The sequence below is a fragment of the Pelophylax lessonae genome, assembly GCF_965119305.1.
Source record: "Pelophylax lessonae genome assembly, chromosome: 4".
Lineage (NCBI taxonomy): Eukaryota > Metazoa > Chordata > Amphibia > Anura > Ranidae > Pelophylax > Pelophylax lessonae.
In genome coordinates, this window is record NC_138771.1 from 639,511,840 (window position 1) to 639,533,622 (window position 21,783).

At 47.8% G+C, this 21,783-nt stretch overlaps 1 protein-coding gene across 1 annotated transcript in view; it reads right to left on the bottom strand.

Moving 5' to 3' along the window:
* The window catches only part of FIS1 (fission, mitochondrial 1), a 46,372-nt gene extending 25,375 nt beyond the window's left edge, over positions 1-20,997 (bottom strand). The window contains exons 1-3 of the mRNA XM_082254172.1: positions 20,840-20,997; positions 3,859-3,991; positions 1,334-1,410 (exon numbers count right to left, since the gene is read on the bottom strand). Coding sequence (XP_082110298.1) covers positions 1,334-1,410; positions 3,859-3,991; positions 20,840-20,884 — 255 coding nt within the window. The 5' untranslated portion in view covers positions 20,885-20,997. The remainder of the gene's footprint in view (positions 1-1,333; positions 1,411-3,858; positions 3,992-20,839) is intronic.
* Between the last annotated feature and the right edge of the window lie 786 nt (positions 20,998-21,783).

The window sequence follows — 21,783 nt, forward strand, 5'->3', positions numbered from 1 at the left end:
TGTACCTGTACCCTGCCCGCAGCTCACCCCCGTACCTGTACCCTGCCTGCAGCTCACCCCTGTACCCTGCCCGCAGCTCACCCCCGTACCTGTACCCTGCCCGCAGCTCACCCCCGTACCTGTACCCTGCCTGCAGCTCACCCCCGTACCTGTACCCTGCCTGCAGCTCACCCCTGTACCCTGCCCGCAGCTCACCCCCGTACCTGTACCCTGCCCGCAGCTCGTACCTGTACCCTGCCCGCAGCTCACCCCTGTACCCTGCCCGCAGCTCACCCCCGTACCTGTACCCTGCCCGCAGCTCACCCCCGTACCTGTACCCTGCCTGCAGCTCACCCCCGTACCCTGCCCGCAGCTCACCACCGTACCTGTACCCTGCCCGCAGCTCACCCCCGTACCTGTACCCTGCCTGCAGATCACCCCTGTACCCTGCCCGCAGCTCACCCCCGTACCTGTACCCTGCCTTCAGTTCAACTCAGTACCCCTCTCCAAAGCTCACCCCTGCACCCCACCATCAACAGCAGAATTTTATGCTAATAAATATTAAAAAAGTTAAACTTTTACCAGTGCTCCCTTCTGCCCTCCACTCTTTTCATCAAATTCTTACTTCTGCACCCCCCACCCACCAGTGCTTATCTTGGTACCACCCCTCAACTCCCCCACCACTGCACCTCAGCTATTTCCCTCACCTGTTGTGACAATATTTAGAGCAGGACACTGGTTCCGAATACACACACCCAGAAAGGAAGAGAGCGCCAGAATAGAATTGCTGGGTTTAGCAGCCGATAAATAAGTTTACTAGCTGAGGAGCTGGAGTAAAGGCAGATAGTGGCAGCGCCTCGTGTGTGGACACTGCACCCTTCAGAGGGCTGGTGCAGAGATAAAGAGACGAATTAAAGCTGAAGTCGCAAGTGCTCTCCTCTGAGCTGCTGCAGTTCAACAGGAGAGCATTACTCACTGCCATGAACTATGCGAGTATCGTGTATTATTTTATCAGCACTGAGTGCAAGGGCAGGGAGAGGTGATGGGTTAGCTCCGCTGCGCTGTCACTTCTATACAGAAATGCCAGGCAGTAGATAGTTGTGGTGAGTGCAGGGCTAGAGCCAGAGGTGGCGGAACGCCGTCCCGCCACGTTCCGGCTGAAAAAAAAAATATTATATATATATATATATATATATATATATATATATATATATATAAAAAAAAAATATATATTATATTAAAAATATATATTTTTTTATCATCATTATTATAAATATATAAATACAATAATAAAATCATAATAAAAATAGAGAAACAGAACCTAGATTTTTGTACTTAATTTTAACCTGCTTACCTTTAACCTGTAATGGGCTACAGACAGATAGAAGAAATAGTCCCGCTGTTCATCTTTACTTGCCTTTGGCAAAAGATCTGCAAAAACATACAAAATATCTAATATAACTTATATCTGAACAGCGGTGATGTCACTCCTGTATAATGTCTCTGTACATTGCTTAATTCATCTTTCCTTCAATCCTGACTAGTCTCCCAGTTCCTGCTGCTGAAAAACACCCCCCACAGCATGATGCTGCCACCACCAGGTTTCACTGTAGGGATGGTATTGGCCAGGTGATGATGAGCGGTGCCTGGTTTCCTCCAGACATGACGCTTGCCATTCAGGCCAAAGAGTTCAATCTTTTTTCATCAGACCAGAGCATTAGGTTTCTAATGGTCTGAGAGTCCTTCAGGTGCCTTTTGGCAAACTCCAGGCAGGCTGTCATGTGTCTTTTACTGAGGAGTGGCTTCCATCTGGCCACTCTACCCTACAAGCCAGATTGGTGGAGTGCTGCGGAGATAGCTGTTCTTTTGGAAGGTCTCCTCTCTCCAGAGAAACGCTGGAGCTCTGTCAGAGTGACCATCAGGTTCTTGGTCATCTCCCTGACAAAGGTCCTTCTCCCCCGATCGCTCATTTTGGCCGGGCGGCCCACTCTAGAAAGTGTCCTGGTGGTTCCAAACTTCTTCTATTTATGGATGATGGAGGCCACTGTACTTATTGGGACCTTCAATGCTGCAGACATTTTTCTGTACCCTTCCCCAGATCTGTGCCTCCATACAATCCTGTCTCGGAGGTCTACAGACAATTAACTGTGGGACCTTATATAGACAAGTGTGTGCCTTTCCAAATCATGTCCAATCAACTGAATTTACCACAATCAATCTCAAGGATGATTAATGGAAACAGGGTGCACCTGAGCTCAATATTGAGTGCCATGGCAAAGGGTGTGAATACTTATGTACATGGGATTTTTTTTTTTATTTTTAATAAATTTGCAAAGATTTTAAACAAACTTCTTTCACATTGTTATTATGGGGAATTGTTTGTAGAGTTTTGAGGAAAATAATGAATTTAATCAGTTTTGTAACAAGGCTGTAACATAACAAAATGTGGAAAAAGTGAAGCGCTGTGAATACTTTCCGGATGCACTGTAATATAACAACATAACATGTCTGGAGAGCGGTGATGTCACTCCTGTATAATATATCTTTTATCTGGAGAGCAGTGATGTCACCCCTGTATAATATAACTTCTATCTGGAGAGCAGTGATGTCACTCCTGTATAATATACCTTATATCTGGAGAGCAGTGATGTCACTCCTGTATAATATAACTTATATCTGGAGAGCGGTGATGTCACTCCTGTATAATATACCTTATATCTGGAGAGCAGTGATGTCACCCCTGTATAATATAACTTATATCTGGAGAGTGGTGATGTCACTCCTGTATAATATATCTTATATCTGGAGAGCGGTGATGTCACTCCTGTATAATATATCTTATATCTGGAGAGCGGTGATGTCACTCCTGTATAATATAACTAATATGTGGAGAGTGGTGATGTCACTCCTGTATAATATATCTTATATCTGGAGAGCAGTGATGTCACTCCTGTGTAATATAACTTATATCTGGAGAGCAGTGATGTCACTCCTGTATAATATAACTAATATGTGGAGAGTGGTGATGTCACTCCTGTATAATATATCTTATATCTGGAGAATGGTGATGTCACTCCTGTATAATATATCTTATATATGGAGAGCAGTGATGTCACTCCTGTATAATATATCTTATATATGGAGAGCAGTGATGTCACTCCTGTATAATATATCTTATATATGGAGAATGGTGATGTCACTCCTGTATACTATATCTTATATCTGGAGAGCGCTGATGTCACTCCTGCATTATATAACTTATATCTGGAGAGCTATGATGTCACTCCTGTATAATATATCTTATATCTGGAGAGCGGTGATGTCACTCCTGTATAATATAACTTATATCTGGAGAACAGTGATGTCACTCTTGTACTAATACAACTTATTATAAAAACTTAACAAATGCACTGACATTTTGGGTTGGGGGGTTTGGGGGGGGGGGGGGGGGGGAGGAGGCGGGCGCGGCCGCAGAAGGAAGAAGTGGAAGGAAGGGAAGTTCATTTTCAGAAAAAATAAGGTAAGTGAAAAAAAAAAAAAAAAAAAAAAAAAATTATAATTATCCAATTCTTTTTCAGGTTATTTTAATCTAACTAACGGTGTAAAGTTAAAAAATAGGCCGGAACTCCACTTTAAATACTAAGCTTGATGTTGACGCATGTTCTATCCTCGGATTGTATTTTCTTCATTTGAGCCTCATTGCAGTATGTCGTGCAAGTTGATAACACTCGTGTTTTTCTGTCATTCTATTCATTTCTCCTCTTTATTTTTTGTTCCTTCTTATATCACTTTGTATTTACTTTTGAAAACCATTAAAAAAATTGTCAGTTTTCAAAAAAAAAAAAAAAAATACTTCCAGAGGTATTGCTTATTGCTCACCTTCTAGAAGCAGCACCCCTTTCTGAATGTCGGCGGAGTACTTGCTGCGAATCAGACACCAGGCGTACTCAAACTGGGTTCCCTTACTCAGCGATCCTGAAGACAGCTCAGCCAAATACTTCTTCTCAAATCTCTGCAAAAAAAAAAGTATTAAAGATTATACATACACTCTGCCCAAAACGGAGTCCCCGATGGAGACATTTCTCATCATTTCCTATACTGACAGGAAGTGAGAGCGAATATCTCCAGCAGGGACAAAACACAACAATAAGAACCTGGCTGAGGCTCCAACTCTTCCCCACTCCCAAAATGGCATAAAAAAAGGTTTGCCTGGAGTTGGGATTTAAAATTAAGGACACAGGAACCAGGAACACCCGAGGAATCTGGGGGATGTTAAGGAACCTGTCTACTTTCCTGTCTTCCAGCATCCCTTTCCATCTGCTCTTGGCGTTCCCTACTGAAAGAGGTGGCTTGTATCCTGGTCACTACACAATGGGTCACCATATCTTTCCACCAAGGGTCAACATACGGGTAACAAGTCCCGCCACCACTCCTCCTCTACTCGGCTATCGTTCTGGTTGCTGGATAACTGGGCACAGCCTCCTAGTTCTACCCAGTGTCTACTCACTGCTATGCTTTAGGCTCCATTCATACCTGAGCGTATCGTTTTCAGGCATTTTATTGGGCTTTTTTTTTGCAGGTGTGGAGACAGGCATTGACATTGTAATGGAACCGCCGACCCACACTGTACTTGTGGTCTTCCGTCAGTATACGGCTTCATGAACATATATACCCGATTTTCCCAGCTGCCCTCATACAGCTAGCCACTAGCTTGTACTGGAATCACTTTATATTGAACAGTCACACAGAATTTATATACAGCATGGATCTCCCCCTCCTGATCAGATTACCACACACAGGTCAGGGGTTGCCTGATTACTTCATCATATGCAGATGAAATTGTATACAGAAACAATTAACCTGAACTAATTATCCAGCCATCTGGATTCATTAACATTTAACAATGGGACAGGCAGACTTAACACAATCCACATTCCACCTCAAAACAGACAATAATGGCACTTTCCCACTGCAAGTAACGGCTCGGCTCCACTTGGCCCTGCTTGGCCTGGTTTGGTTTTCCACCGCATGGTACGGTGTTGGAACAGTTCGGTACGGTTTGCTTTTCCACTACTAAAGTAAGTGGGTGGGATAACAACGATTCTCTGACCAATCAGTGGCTAGTAGTGATAAACAGTCAAGGCTGCATGCAAAGGATTGTGGGATATGGTACCGGTACTGCCCTCTTGGAACCACAACTGAGGTGGTACTGTTTATGGTACTGTTTAGCGAGCCGTACCGTTCCATGTAGTGGAAAAGCGCAGCCGTTCCGTACCAAACCGTTCCTACACCATACCATGCGGTACCATGCAGTGGAAAAGCACAAAAGCGAACCGAACCGTTCGGTTCCATGCAGTGGAAAAGCACCATTAGACAAGACTGCCAATGACAGTCTGTCCGTCTCCTACATTGAAGTACATGGAATACACATCTACGTATTGCTATGATTATTTAGGAGTCAGAATTCATGGCAACAGGCTATAGGTCTCACAGTGGAAAGTGGGATTAAATCTTCATATTCCTTGAGGGATATTGCTGACAAATATTACTGTCCCACTTGAAGCAATCCAAACCATTAAGTATCTGTCTTTCACTCCCAGTGACAGTGAGTACCGTCACAGACATCTAACAAAAATGCCTGTAATCTGCCAAAAAAGAAGCTTATGTACTTTGAGCTTCAGGCGATAAAACGCTCATATGTGAACAGGGGCCATTGAAATGAATGGGATTTTGCTTGTTGGACGTTTTGAGACTTCATAGAGGAGCGTTTTACGAGCTCAAATACTCTCTGGTGTGAACAGGGCCTTACTGTCTGTCTGTCACTGGGCACAGGGGGAGCCTTATGCCCCATACACACGTGCAGATTATCTGCAGACTTTTGTCTGCAGACTTACCAAAACCATATAATATGAGGTCAAACCTAAACACTTTCAATTTGTATGCAATCCGGCAGGCCCTTGCACTACATAGAAAAGGTAAGTCTGCAGACAAAAGTCTGCAGATAATCTGCACGTGTGTATGGGGCATTAGACCTCATTATTCTGTATCTCTGTTTTCATGCTGACCAAGTACACCTCAAAAACGATTATTGTATTCACCTGGAGAGTAAAGCTCCCCAGTGATACAAGGTAAAAGGATAATCATAAGGCAAGTCAGACCGGTAATAGTAGTATAATGCATGAATTTATTGAAAATTATACTAATTTGTGTAAAAAAGTGAGTGGGCCAGATCGATTACATCAGTTGCTCTAGTACAGTGATGGTGAACCTTGGCACACCAGGTGTTTTGGTACTACTACATTTCCCATGATGCTCATGCGTTCTGCAGTGTAGTTCAGCATCATGGGAAATGTAGTTCCAAAACTTCTGGGGTGCCAAGGTTCGCCATCACTCTCTAGCATAAAAAGTATACACAGTGCAACTAAAAGACAGTGTCCAAACCCAATTTTGAGTGTGATTCACACAAAACGGACAACATACAACATAAAACAAAAAGGTCACTGTATTGTCCCGACGCAGAAGGGTATGTGGAATATGCAAGTCAGCACGGCATAGCCATACAGTAGGTATGAATATAGTCAGCTTGCTACTTTTAATGGATTCTTGTCCTGCAGCTGCCTTCCTGATCTCCATTTAACAGATACATCTGTCTGCTGCCTGTCCTGACCTTTACTACTTTACCAGATGTCTCTACCTGCTGCCTGCCCTGATGTTTGCTGCCTCCGCAGATTGTGCCCACTGCCAGACTGCAATCCCAGCTTCACCAAAGTGAGTTTCTTTCATTGCAGTACAGTACCTCTACTCTTCCACCCTGGGTCCACTACTGACATTCTACAGCCAGAGTATATTGTTTCTTGTATTAAACTCTGAGGGCAACCAAGTCCTGGTAAGTACTACAAGCCCTAAAGGCAGTGATGGTGAACCTTGGCATCCCAGATGTTTTGGAACTAAATTTTCCATGTTGCTCAACTACACTGCAGAGTGCATAAGCCTTATGGGAAATGTAGTTCCAAAACATCTGGGGTGCCAAGGTTCACCATCACTGCCCTAAGGCATGGGGGGGGGGGGCTACTAAAGGATAAATTACAACGCTATTTCCTCCGACTGGATTGTCTGCCTTTGGACCGTACAGGGAAGTCTCTAAAGATGATATAGGCCAGGGATCCTCAAACTACGGCCCTCCAGCTGTTGCGGAACTACACATCCCATGAGGCATTGTAAGACTCTGACATTCACAGACATGACTAGGCATGATGGGAATTGTAGTTCCTGAACAACTGGAGGGCCGTAATTTGAAGACCCCTGGTATAGGCTCTAGGATCAGAAGACAACATAATTCCAGGCTGTAACCTCGGGTGGTTGGGTAATGTAAAGCTTAGGGTAAGGCCTCCGGTACTAACAAAACCCAGGTGAAGGTTAGATGACTGGTGGTGACCCAAGTCACTATCGGAAGGCAGCAGGAACAGACTGAAGATCTGAGTTCCAGCATCTGCAGTGGGGAGATGCTACTTCAAAGCTGAATGGCAAGTGTTACATTCTACCGAATAGATGACGACAGCGCTCAGTCCACCAGTAATAAAGCGGTATTCCATGCTAGAACTAGCGAAGCTTAAAACTGCTCCCACCCCCTTCTAACGCCTATACTAACTACCATGTAGAAAGAAGATGTATAGACTTACCTATTCTCAGGGCACTCCAATCCAGTCATGTGATCGGCTTCCAGCAGTAGCTTCAATGTAGGAGGAGGGACAGTTGGCAACGGATGCCCCATAGTAAGCATACTGGGTGATGTTATCCTCCAGGCATACCATCCGTTGTTGGCACTCTCTCCTCTCACCTGAAGCCAGGCCACAGGGAAAATTGCATGACCAGACCTGAGTGCCCTGAAAAGAGATACGTTGAAGCATCCTTCTTCTACTGGGTAGTTAGTATAGGTGTTAGAAGAGGGGTGGGGGCAGTTTTAGGCTTAAGTTCCAGCCTGGAATTCCAGTTTAACTGCAGAAACTGGGAAATTTAGGGTGCTCGGCGATCAGGTAAAAAAAGAGGAAGCTCCTGGGGCTTAGACCAAATAGAATACCCATGGAATGAGTCTTCGGAGACACAGACAGCCCGATCAGCCGACTCATTGAGTCTTTAGAGACAGGGACAGCTCAGGGTCAGCCTGATTGAACTACTCGTTGAGTGGGTCCTAAGAGACACAGACCGCCCAGGGCTCAGCCCCATCAGACTACTCATTGAGAGAGTCTTTAGACGCACAGATTAGACCAAGGCTAAGCTTGGTTGGCCTACTCGCTGAGTGAGTCTTCAGAGACAAAGACAGCTCAGCCCAGTCAGACTACTCGTTGAGTGGGTCTTCGGAGACACAGGTAGCCCAGGACCCAGCTTGGTTGGCCTACTTGCTGAGTGAGTCTTCAGAGACAAAGACAGCTCAGGGCCCAGCCCGGTCAGACTACTCGTTGAGAGGGTCTTCAGAGACACAGGTAGCCCAGGACCCAGCTTGGTTGGTCTACTCATTGAGTAACTTCAGGCACACAGGTTAGACCAAGCCTCAACCCAATCAGCCTACTCGTTGAGTGGGTCTTCAAAGACACAGGTAGCCCAAGGCTCAGCCTGGTCTGCCTACTTGTTGAGTAATGCCTCGTACACAGGCAACGATTATCGGCCGACCGATCGGCCGTCTTTTGTCCAGTGTTGTTGTGTTGGTTGAAATGTGCTCTAGACTGCACACAAATTTTCTCGGCCAACAAAAACCAACTTCAGAAGTGATGTCATGTGCTGGTTTACTTTCCGTGTGTTTTTTCTTCTCTGAGCATGCCCAGTCTTGCTCATCAGATTTTTGTCTGCCGAAATCTGTACTGACTGATGGAAAATCGGCCGTTGTGTTGACGGCCAACAAAAATTGTATAGCCTGCACACCAGATTTTTTTCGGCCGAAAAGTCAGAGTCGGTTGTCGGAAGCATCATACTAACAAGCCGAAAAACGGCTGATCAAACGTTGGCCGAAAATTCCCGCCCAATAATTGATGCGTATGTACGATTCATTAGTCTTCAGAGACACAGAGAGCTCAAGGTCCAGCCCGGTCAGACTACTCTTTGAGTAGGTCTTCAGAGACACAGGCAGCCCAGGACCCAGCTTGGTTGGTCTACTCATTGAGTAACTCTTCAGACACACAGGTTAGTCCAGGCCTCAGCCCAATCAGCCTACTCATTGAGTGAGTTTTCAGTGACACAGGTAGCCCAGCTGGCCTACTTGTTGAGTGGGTCTTCAAAGACACAGGTAGCCCAAGGCTCAGCCTGGTCTGCCTACTCATTGAGTGAGTCTTCAGATACACAGGCAGCGCAGGGCTTAACCTGGTTGGTCCACTCATTAGGCGAGTCTTTAGAAACACAGAGAGCCTAGGGCTCAGGCTGACTGACCCAATCATTAAGTAGACACAGAGAGGAGTATAAAACTGATGGAGGCTTAAACTTCTTTCCACTCTATCCAGCATTACATAATTACTGTAATTGTTGCCTGGAGTTGGGCTTTAAAAGAAAGCCAAATGGGAAAACAAATTCAAACTAAACAGAAAGCAGAAATGAGTCAGTTCCAGGCAGGGAGCGGAGGGAAAGGGGTGATTCAGAGGCCGAGAATCAGGCAGAGCGAACCTTCGTATTGTCTTTGTGGGGTGAGGGCATGCAGGGACATCTCCACCAACATGACACTTTGTACTCACCAGGGCAGGGCATCCATCACTGACAACGCTGGGCAAGGGTTGGGAAAGATTTGTTAACCCCTTTCCATCCAGCCCCAGCATCCCTTCAACTGGAGGGTGGCTAGGAGTGTCCAAACATGGAAGCACAGTGATTGGCTTTTACAGTGGTCACATGATCATAAGCTGAATCAGATGGTCCCCAATCATTACTAAAAAAAGGGTATGTAATAAAAAACACACCAGAATTATTTTAAGTGTTACTAAACCCAGGAACCTGCAGTCACTATATCTGCTCTCCCCAGGAGCCTGCAGTCACTATATCTGCTCTCCCCAGGAGCCTGCAGTCACTATATCTGCTCTACCCAGGATCCTGCATTCACTATATCTGCTCTACCCAGGATCCTGCATTCACTATATCTGCTCTCCCCCGGAGCCTGCAGTCACTATATCTGCTCTCCCCAGGAGCCTGCAGACACTATATCTGCTCTCCCCAGGAGCCTGCAGACACTATATCTGCTCTCCCCAGGAGCCTGCAGACACTATATCTGCGCTCCCCAGGAGCCTGCAGACACTATATCTGCGCTCCCCAGGAGCCTGCAGTCACTATATCTGCGCTCCCCAGGAGCCTGCAGTCACTATATCTGCGCTCCCCAGGAGCCTGCAGTCACTATATCTGCTCTCCCCAGGAGCCTGCAGTCACTATATCTGCTCTACCCAGGAGCCTGCAGTCACTATATCTGCTCTCCCCAGGAGCCTGCAGTCACTATATCTGCTCTCCCCAGGAGCCTGCAGTCACTATATCTGCTCTCCCCAGGAGCCTGCAGTCACTATATCTGCTCCCCCCAGGAGCCTGCAGTCACTATATCTGCTCCCCCCAGGAGCCTGCAGTCACTATATCTGCTCTCCCCGGGAGCCTGCAGTCACTATATCTGGTCTCCCCAGGAGCCTGCAGTCTCTATATCTGGTCTCCTACAGTACACAGAACATGGAAATGCAATTATTCTCATAAATATAAACTGCTAGATACCTTTGCTAATGAGCAGCAGTCTTGTGACTTCTATCAGTTCCTAGTAATGCTCGTAGGAGGAGTTTTTATAGTAACTGCACTGAGCTTTTCTATCAGAAAGCAGGACCCCTGACCCTCTGTCTGGACAGTGCTGATTGTATGAGATCAACATAGGGCCACTCTCCCAAGAAAAAAATAAAATAAAATCTCTCTAACTATACACACCAAACTGAGCATGTGCAACCTGACTCCAAAGGCTCTGCCTTACCCGGACCTGTTCTGGAGTCAGTGGAAGAAGGAGGATCAGAGAAGGACAGGATCAAACAGCCTTCATACACAATGCAATGGATGTAGGTTCCACAGTGAGTATAACAAGCATTCTTTACTGACTATACAGACTGACTTTACTGTTGTGGGTTTAGTAACACTTTAATGATTTGATTATCATTGTGACGAGGGGGAAAGTAGTATTACGCAAACTTCAAACATAAACCGCAGTACACAGTAAAGCACCACGCACTAAAGGAACGCCCCTGCATTCAACACACCACAACACATGGCAATGCTGTAGTGGAAAAGTAGTGCAGGTGTATTTTCTGGTCTGCTTATTTGAATGGGCTGCCCTAAAGCATCAAGATCCTTCTTCAGTGAGGGGGATGGGCAACCTGTTATTTTTTTATGTTCTATCAATCAATCATTAATAGCAGGCACCACATTCCTATCCTCGGAGGCTCGCTTTAGTCCCGGTTCACACATATGCGATGTGGAAACCCTGCGAATCCACTGCGGGTTCCCACATCGCATTAAACTCGCAGGCAGTTCACACTGCCATACGCGAATCGCTGGGGGGTGTCAATACAAAATTAACGACACCCCCAGATCAGTTCGCATATCGCAGTGTGAACTGACAGTTCGGACATGAATAAGATCTAATAGATGTGAACACCCAATGCGATCGGATTCAGGTACGGACCTAAAAAAGGGTCCTGTGCGAGTTGTGTCCCAATGCGATGCGAATTCAGCCATACAATCTGTATACAATCTGTACGGCTGAATTTGCATCGCACAGACATCACATGTGATTTGCAGAGCAGTGCGCTCCAAATCACATGCGAGGTCTGTCATCGCACTGATGTGAACCAGAACTTAATCTTTGCTGTGGTTCCAGGTTTGCTCAGATGGAAGGATTCCCATGCTGTGACCCATAGAGGAGTGTTTACCCCAATATGCTGTCCGGGGTGGTATTTGATTTAACACAGGGCAAAAGGGGCAGCTGCCCCGGACCAAGCCATTGTTGTGGGGCCCACAGCAGCTGCCCATTGAGCCAGCACTGCCCACAAATAATTGATAAGTGCATTTGGTAGGGCCCAAGAAACTATTTGCCCAGGGTCCAATCAATACTAACGGCCCTGATGCTGGCAAGTGTCTGTACACACAGGACACTCAGCACATATACAATATGGAGCTGGGGAAATTGCTGCAGGTCAGAGGACAACATGGAGATCCTTAGCACAGAGGGGTAAGGCAGACCTATGGGTGCATAACTACCCTAAATGTTCATTATGTCAATCAGAGAAGGAACTGGGCTGACGAAGTCTCACCCAGGACGTAACGCGTACGGGAGAGGAGCAACACGTGACGTCACCCGCGGCCATCCTTACAGTCTAGCTGTGTACTGAGAACGCTGATCGTCTGCACTTGACTGAAGTGCAGTGTAAGTTTTTTACTATTGTTCTATTAACCGCCTGACATCCGTGCTACAGCCTATATACGGCTGCAGCGCGGACTTGAATTTTCGGGAGGCCGTTTTTAAACGGCCTCCCAGAAAGACTCTCCCCGCGCGCGCGCATCGGGGAGAATCTCTGTCGGCCGTGTCCCTTGGACACGGCCGATCACAGATTGTGGTGAATGGCCAATCACAGCGGCCATTCACCATGTGATCAAGCCGTCCAATGAGAGATGATCTCATATGTAAACATATGAGATCATCTCTCATCGCCGATGCTCCTTCCTCACACAGACACTGCAGTGTGAGGAAGGAGGGGGAGCCGACAGCCGCTGGGGACATAGAGAAATGTAATCAGGGCACTGATCACCAGTGCCCTGATTACTAAAAGGTAAAAAAACATACACATTGCCCCCCCCATCAATGCCCACAATCAGTGCCCATAGTGCTGCCAGTCAGTGCCTGCTCATCTAGGCACCGATGAGCACTGACTGGCAGCACTATGGGCACTGAGTGTGGGCACTGATGGTGCTGCCCATCAGTGCTCATCAATGCCGCCCATCAGTGCCACCCGTCAGTGTCCATCAGTGCCATCCGCCAGTGCCCATCAGTGCCGCCCGTCAGTGCCACCTCTCAGTGCCCAGCGTGCCACCTCTCAGTGCCACCTCTGTGCCCAGCAGTGCCACCTCTCAGTGCCGCCTATCAATGCTCATCAGTGCGGCATATTAGTACCTCCTCATCAGTGCCCATAAGTGCCACCTCATCAGTGCCCATAAGTGCCACCTCATCAGTGCCCATAAGTGCCACCTCATCAGTGCCCATCAGTGCCGCCTCATCAGCGCACATCAGTGAAGGAGAAAAATTTATTTTCAAAATTTACTCGCAGAAAATAAGAAAAACTTTTTTTTTTTTTTCAAAATTTTCTGTCTTTATTCTTTTTTTTTTGTAAAAAATAAAAAACCCAGAGATGATTACATACCACCAAAAGAAAGCTCTATTTGTGTGAAAAAAATGATAAAAATTTCATATGGGTACAGTGTAGCATGACCGCGCAATTGTCATTCAAAGTGTGACAGCGCTGAAAGCTGAAAATTGGCCTGGATGGGAAGGGGGTTTAAGTTCACAGAAGGCAAGTGGTTAAAGCTTGAATATATGCAGACAGTACTAGATGTCATTTTATTTATTCCATAGAATACAGACGGATTTTTCACTGCAGTATTGTATGCTGATCTGAGAATTTCTGACCCCATAGAGCAGCCTCTCTCAACCTTTTTTAACACAGAGGAACCCTCAAAATAAATTTCTGGTCTCTGGGAAGCCCTGCTAGACAGTCAGTGGGAAGAATGCTCCTTACTCTTATCATTGGGAAGAATTACCTCTTAAGATAGCTATAAGGAACAATGGTGTCATTGGGAACTTATCTGAGAGGCAGACATTTTTTTTTTTTTTTTTTAAATGGCCGGTCTTGTTTATAGTGCAAAAAAAAAAAAAAAAAAATAATAATAATGGTGTCATGCTGACTGGCGCATACAATTTTGAGGTTTAACATGTTTGGTATCTATTTACTCAACACGGCCTCATGTTTTATTGGTAAAAATAAAAAAGGCTGCACATGCTGGTATTGGTTACCATCATTTGTGGAGAGTCCAGTAGATAAAAGGAGAGGATTAGAGCTGCCTTCCTCATTTAGGGAGCCGCAACACCCTGGGGTAACGTCTGAGGTCCTCAGGGGTGGCGCTAAATCCTGGCTGAAAATGTCAGTTGGATCCGACCAAACTCCAGCTCCATCGATCAGCAATGCAGGGATTCGCTCCACTCAGTGCTGTCTGAAGTAAAAAGCAGTGGTCCGGGGAGACCTCCCCCCAATAAGGACAGTACCCAGCCAGCACCTTCCACAGCCATATGGATTGTAATAGAAGAATGGTCCTGTCCTGAGACATTGGTGAGCAGAAAGCAGGTCGCAGAGGGGATCAAAAAAGGAGGTTATTAGAGAGAGTGGGGTACATAGGTGTGCAAACAGAGGGTTTTTGGGTGTGGGGGTGAGAAGAAAGGAGTATTGGGGGTTAGCATAGAGGGGGTGTCTGATATGGGAGGGAGGAAAGAGGAGGAGAGAGGAGGATTGGGGCAAGCAGAGAGGAGGATAGGGGGCGAGCAGAGAGGTTTGGGGTGTGGGAGTAAGCAGATTGGAGGTTTGGGGGTGAGCAGAGAGGAGGTTTGGGGAGTGGGGGTGAGCAGAGAGGAGGTTTGGGGAGTGGGGGTGAGCAGAGAGGAGGTTTGGGGTGTGGGGGTGAGCAGAGAGGGGGTGTGGGGGTGAGCAGAGAGGAGGTTTGGGGAGTGGGGGTGAGCAGAGAGGAGGTTTGGGGGTGAGCAGAGAGGAGGTTTGGGGGTGAGCAGAGAGGAGGTTTGGGGTGTGGGGGTGAGCAGAGGTTTGGGGAGTGGGGGTGAGCAGAGAGGAGGTTTGGGGAGTGGGGGTGAGCAGAGGAGGTTTGGGGGTGAGCATAGAGGAGGTTTGGGGAGTGGGGGTGAGCAGAGGAGGTTTGGGGTGTGGGGGTGAGCAGAGAGGGGGTTTGGGGGTGAGCAGAGAGGAGGTTTGCGGGTGAGCAGAGAGAAGGTTTGGGGAGAGGGGGTGAGCAGAGAGGAGGTTTAGGGTGTGGGGGTGAGCAGAGGTTTGGGGAGTGGGGGTGAGCAGAGAGGAGGTTTGGGGAGTGGGGGTGAGCAGAGAGGAGGTTTGGGGTGTGGGGGTGAGCAGAGAGGAGGTTTGGGGTGTGGGGGTGAGCAGAGGAGGTGTGGGGGTGAGCAGAGGGGAGGTTTGGGGTGTGGGGGTGAGCAGAGGTTTGGGGAGTGGGGGTGAGCAGAGAGGAGGTTTGGGGTGTGGGGGTGAGCAGAGAGGAGGTTTGGGGGTGAGCAGAGAGGAGGTTTGGGGAGTGGGGGTGAGCAGAGAGGAGGTTTGGGGTGTGGGGGTGAGCAGAGAGGAGGTTTGGGGAGTGGGGGTGAGCAGAGAGGGGGTTTGGGGGTGAGCAGAGAGGAGGTTTGGGGGTGAGCAGAGAGGAGGTTTGGGGAGTGGGGGTGAGCAGAGAGGAGGTTTAGGGTGTGGGGGTGAGCAGAGGGGAGGTTTGGGGTGTGGGGGTGAGCAGAGGTTTGGGGAGTGGGGGTGATCAGAGAGGAGGTATGGGGAGTGGGGGTGAGCAGAGGAGGTTTGGGGGTGAGCAGAGGGGAGGTTTGGGGGTGAGCAGAGGGGAGGTTTGGGGGTGAGCAGAGGGGAGGTTTGGGGGTGAGCAGAGGGGAGGTTTGGGGGTGAGCAGAGAGGAGGTTTGGGGAGTGGGGGTGAGCAGAGAGGAGGTTTGGGGAGTGGGGGTGAGCAGAGAGGAGGTTTGGGGAGTGGGGGTGAGCAGAGAGGAGGTGTGGGGGTGAGCAGAGGGGAGGTTTGGGGTGTGGGTGAGCAGAGAGGAGGTTTGGGGTGTGGGGGTGAGCAGAGAGGAGGTTTGGGGTGTGGGGGTGAGCAGAGAGGAGGTTTGGGGAGTGGGGGTGAGCAGAGAGGGGGTTTGGGGAGTGGGGGTGAGCAGAGAGGGGGTTTGGGGTGTGGGGGTGAGCAGAGAGGGGGTTTGGGGGTGAGCAGAGAGGAGGTTTGGGGGTGAGCAGAGAGGGGGTTTGGGGAGTGGGGGTGAGCAGAGAGGAGGTTTGGGGGTGAGCAGAGAGGAGGTTTGGGGTGTGGGGGTGAGCAGAGAGGTTTGGTGAGTGGGGGTGAGCAGAGAGGGGGTTTGGGGAGTGGGGGTGAGCAGAGAGGAGGTTTGGGGGTGAGCAGAGAGGAGGTTTGGGGTGTGGGGGTGAGCAGAGAGGTTTGGTGAGTGGGGGTGAGCAGAGAGGGGGTTTGGGTGTGGGGGTGAGCAGAGAGGAGGTTTGGGGGTGAGCAGAGAGGAGGTTTGGGGGTGAGCAGAGAGGGGGTTTGGGGAGTGGGGGTGAGCAGAGAGGAGGTTTGGGGGTGAGCAGAGAGGAGGTTTGGGGAGTGGGGGTGAGCAGAGAGGAGGTTTGGGGGTGAGCAGAGAGGAGGTTTGGGGGTGAGCAGAGAGGGGGTTTGGGGAGTGGGGGTGAGCAGAGAGGGGGTTTGGGGAGTGGGGGTGAGCAGAGAGGGGGTGTGGGGGTGAGCAGAGGAGGTGTGGGGGTGAGCAGAGTGGGATTGGGGTGCAGAGGTGCGCAGAGAGAGGAACATGCGGTGTGATTCTGCAGCCTTCTCCTCTGAATGGGCTGTGAATGGCACTGGAATGCAGAAAGTATTACATTCACTACTTTTATAGAACGTGCCACACCAGGCTGCAGAACACGGCGGCGCCATGCAATTTGTTGCCTTCAGACGCTGCATTTGTGATCTGTGTTTGGGGTGCCATTAATGCATTGGCACCCGCATGCAGATGGCAAGGGCAGTACATACAACTGCAGTGCGGGAAACCCATGCAACTTTCCCACACTGCGTTCTGGTGTAAACCAAATCTAGTTCCAGATATTTTTTTTTTTAAATCTTGCCACACTGGAAATGCACAGCGTTTGCTAATGCATGGGAGTACCATAAGGAATGAATGAGACCCCTGCGCGTCTGCTAAAGAGCAATGTGTTTGTGTGCGTGTTGGGAAGGCACGCAATTCTGCACGCGTTCACCCATACGCAGTAATGTAAACCAACCCTTAACTGGGGTGTCCCCAGAATAGGAAGAATTGTCAGCGGTGCCGAAACTCTGGATTAGAGCACAGGAAGAAACTCTTCTTAGCTATAAAAAGGAGGTCATCTGCTGCCACCCAGTGGACACAAACAGGAATCACACTATACATTATATTTTTATAGACATACACTATATATACACATAAGTATTGGGACGCCTTCCTTTACAGGAACTTTAATGGCATCCCAGTCTTAGTCCGTAGGGTTCAATATTGAGTTGGCCCACTCTTTGCAGCTATAACAGCTTCAACTCTTCTGGGAAGGCTGTCCACAAGGTTTAGGAGTGTGTCTATGGAAATGTTTGACCATTATTCCAGAAGCGCATTTGTGAGGTCAGACACTGATGTTGGAAGAGAAGGCCTGGCTCGCAGTCTCCGCTCGAATTCATCCCAAAAAGGTGTTCTATTGGGTTGAGGTCAGGGCTCTGTGCAGGACAGTCAAGTTCCTCCACCCCAAACTCACTCATCCATGTCCTACGGACTAAAGCCTCGTACACACGCATCGATTATCGGCCGACCGATCGGCCGTCTTTTGTCCAGTGTTGTTGTGTTGGTTGAAATGTGCTCTAGACTGCACACAAATTTTCTCAGCCAACAAAAACCAACTGCAGAAGTGATGTCATGTTCTGGTTTACTTTCCGTGTGTTTTATCTTCTCTGAGCATGCCCAGTCTTGCTCATCAGATTTTTGTCTGCCGAAATCTGTACTGACTGACGGAAAATCGGCCGTTGTGTTGACGGCCAACAAAAATTTTATAGCATGCACACCAGATTTTGTTCGGCCAAAAAGTCGCAGTCGGTTGTCGGAAGCATCATACTAACAAGCCGACAATCGGCCGATCGGACGTTGGCCGAAAATTCACGGCCAACAATCGTTGCGTGTGTACGAGGGCTTAAGACTGGGACGCCATTAAAGTTCATGTGTGTGTAAAGGGAGGCGTCCCAATACTTTTGGTAATATAGTGTATATTGGGGTCATATACTGCCACCCAGTGGATGTAAACAGGAATCACACTCTCTCTTTATATATACACACAGTATCTCACAAAAGTGAGTACACCCCTCACATTTAAATATTTAATTTTTCCAAAATATTAAATATTGTATTAATGCCATTAAAGTCTAAACCGCTGGCAACAAAAGTGAGTACACCCCTCACATTTAAATATTTAATTTTTTCCAAAATATTAAGTAGTGTATTAATGCCATTAAAGTCTAAACCGCTGGCAACAAAAGTGAGTACACCCCTCACATTTAAATATTTAATTTTTTCCAAAATATTAAATATTGTATTAATGCCATTAAAGTCTAAACCGCTGGCAACAAAAGTGAGTACACCCCTTACATTTAAATATTTAATTTTTTCCAAAATATTAAATTAATGCCATTCATGTCTAAGCCGCTGGCAACAAAAGTGAGTACACCCCTCACATTTAAATATTTTAATTTTTTCCAAAATATTAAATATTGTATTAATGCCATTAAAGTCTAAACCGCTGGCAACAAAAGTGAGTACACCCCTCACATTTAAATATTTAATTTTTTCCAAAATATTAAATATTGTATTAATGCCATTAATGTCTAAACCGCTGGCAACAAAAGTGAGTACACCCCTAACTAAAATCTAGTGGGACCAATTGCCTTCAGAAGTCACCTAATAAATAGAGTCCACCTGTGTGCAATTTAATCTCCGTATAAATACAGCTGTTCTGTGAAGCCCTCAGAGATTTGTTAGAGAACTTTAGTGAACAAACAGCATCATGAAGGCCAAGGAACACACCAGACAGGTCAGGGATAACACTGTGGAGAAGTTTAGAGCAGGGTTAGGTTATAAAAAATATCCCAAGCTTTGAACATCTCACTGTTCAATCCATCATCTGAAAATGGAGAGTATGGCACAACTGCAAACCTACCAAGACATGGCCGTCCACCTAAACTGACCGGCCGGGCAAGGAGAGCATTAATCATAGAAGCAGCCAAGAGGCCCATGGTAACTCTGGAGGAGCTGCAGAGATCCACAGCTCAGGTGGGAGAATCTGTCCAAAAAAAAAAAAAAGCAGTAAAATGGCGCGACTTTCAAGTCTCACTAAGTGTGAAAGTGGCCATAATCGCTGTCACATGGATTGTAGTGATAGGCGGTGAGAGGTCCTCTTTATGGAGAGACCCCAGATGTCTCCTCTCCCCCTGCAGCCATGTGCAGTGATAGTGTGACTGACAATGACTGACAGCCATGTGATTCCGGTAAGATGGAGGTGATCGGAGGCTTTCCAGATGTATAAATGGCGCTGGTTACATCCGGAGAACCCACCGCTTCCTATACCATAGAGATCACAGGGGACCTTCCGCTCCTCGGCAAGAGCGGTCTCACGCTGACCTATGACGCAGGAAGGCCGACCAATCAATGCGCTCCCAGGGTACCCCTATAGGACAGATGATGGGACCCGTCTGGTAGCACATCGGTGTGTTAATACGTGTTGAATATGAATGAACATGTAATATGCGCTGTGGTAAAGCGCAGACGTGAATGGATGTGTGATCAGTCCTCCCTGTCCAGCCATCGCTCAGTGCTGTGATAGTGTGACTGACAATGACTCGGTCACAGCACACAGGTGAAAGGGGTATGGATGTGTGACCAGTCCTCCCTGTGCAGTGATAGTGTGACTGACAATGACTCGGTCACAGCACACAGGTGAAAGGGGTATGGATGTGTGACCAGTCCTCCCTGTGCCGTGATAGTGTGACTGACAATGACTCGGTCACAGCACACAGGTGAAGGGGGTATGGATGTGTGACCAGTCCTCCCTGTGCAGTGATAGTGTGACTGACAATGACTGACACGCTGAGCTGTGTGGGTGTAAACGTGACCCTAATCACCTCTGGGCGGGGCTTATTTTAGGCGCCGTTCACATTTGCCTGTCGGCACCTTTGCTGGATTTCATTTTTATTAGGCCGCAATCTGCACTCCGCTTAATGGTTGAGGGGAATAATATTCCGGTCTTCCCAAATGAGGGATCAGCGTTGGGGGGGGGGGGGGCATAATATAGAGAAGGATTGGCGGCACAGACACCCCCCCCCCTTCCCCCCCCCCCAAACTCATCCTGTCATGGAGGACATGGGATATATATATATATATTACTATGGCTGAATGGTAACCCACAGCAACCAATCAGCTTCCCTCTTGTCCAGACTGGTAACACAGAGCAACCAATCGGCCCAATCTTGTCCAATGTGGGAACCCAGAACAACCAATCAGCTTCCCTCTTGTGAAGACTGGTAACTCAGAGCAACCAATCCGCATCTGTCTTGTCTAGTGTGGTAACCCAGAGCAACCAATCAGCTTCCTTCTTGTGAAGACTGGTAACCCAGAGCAACCAATCAGTGCCCATCTTGTGAAGACTGGTAACCCAGAGCAACCAATCAGTGCCCATCTTGTGAAGACTGGTAACCCAGAGCAACCAATCGGCATCTATCTCGTCCAGTCTGGTTTTAGCTTTCCTCTTGTCCAGACTGGTAACCCAGAGCAACCAATCAGCACCTATCTTGTCCAGAGTGGTAACCAATAGCAACCAATCAGAACCCATCCCGTCCTGTTAGATGGCTAACCCAGAGCAACCAATCAGCATCCATTGTTTGCAAACCTCAGATGAGTGAACTCTGATTGGTTGCTACAAGTTGCCGAGCTCCTCACAGAGCACACCGTACCGCCCCTCCCCCTCCGCTCTCACCATCAGATCCTCCACGGCCACCAGGTCATTGAGCACGGCCTCCATCCCGGTAGAAGGCGGACTGATAGGCGCACCCTTGCCTCGTATCTCTCTCTACCCCTCTTCTGTCCCCTACATGCGTCACACATGTGCGGCGGCCATCTTAGCTATGGGAAACGCAGTGACGGATATCTGGGGTCGCCATGTCTACTGTGGGCAAGTCAATAATGCTGTGCAGGTGTCCTGTCAGAATACCGCGCTACCCGTCAGAAAATCTAACAGACGTGATTCCCACGGGAAGTGATTCTGGTGCATTATCTGATGGGTATTCTGATAGAAGTGCTGTCCACCCGTTGGCGGCCATTTTGGTTCCTGGTACACGTCCACAATGGAAGGATCCGCCCAGGACGCTCTGGGATCACATGACAGGGGACGTCACCGTCACAAGTCCACCATAGTGACACATAGAGGGGGAACATTACTGGGAGGTATAGGAGACTGACCACATTACTACAAACCACACTGTCTGCTATACCCCTATAACATGCTACAAGAGACTGTTAGAGATTGTCAATACACTACAAGAGACTGTTAGAGATTGCCAATACAGTACAAGAGACTGTTAGAGATTGCCAATACACTACAAGAGACTGTTAGAGATTGTCAATACACTACAAGAGACTGTTAGAGATTGCCAATACACTGCAAGAGACTGTTAGAGATTGCCAATACACTACAAGAGACTGTTAGCGATTGCCAATACAGCACAAGAGACTGTTAAAGATTGCCAATACACTACAAGAGACTGTTAGGGATTGCCAATACAGTACAAGAGACTGTTAGAGATTGCCAATACAGTACAAGAGACTGTTAGCGATTGCCAATACAGCACAGGAGACTGTTAGAGATTGTCAATACACTGCAAGAGACTGTTAGAGATTGCCAATACACTGCAAGAGACTGTT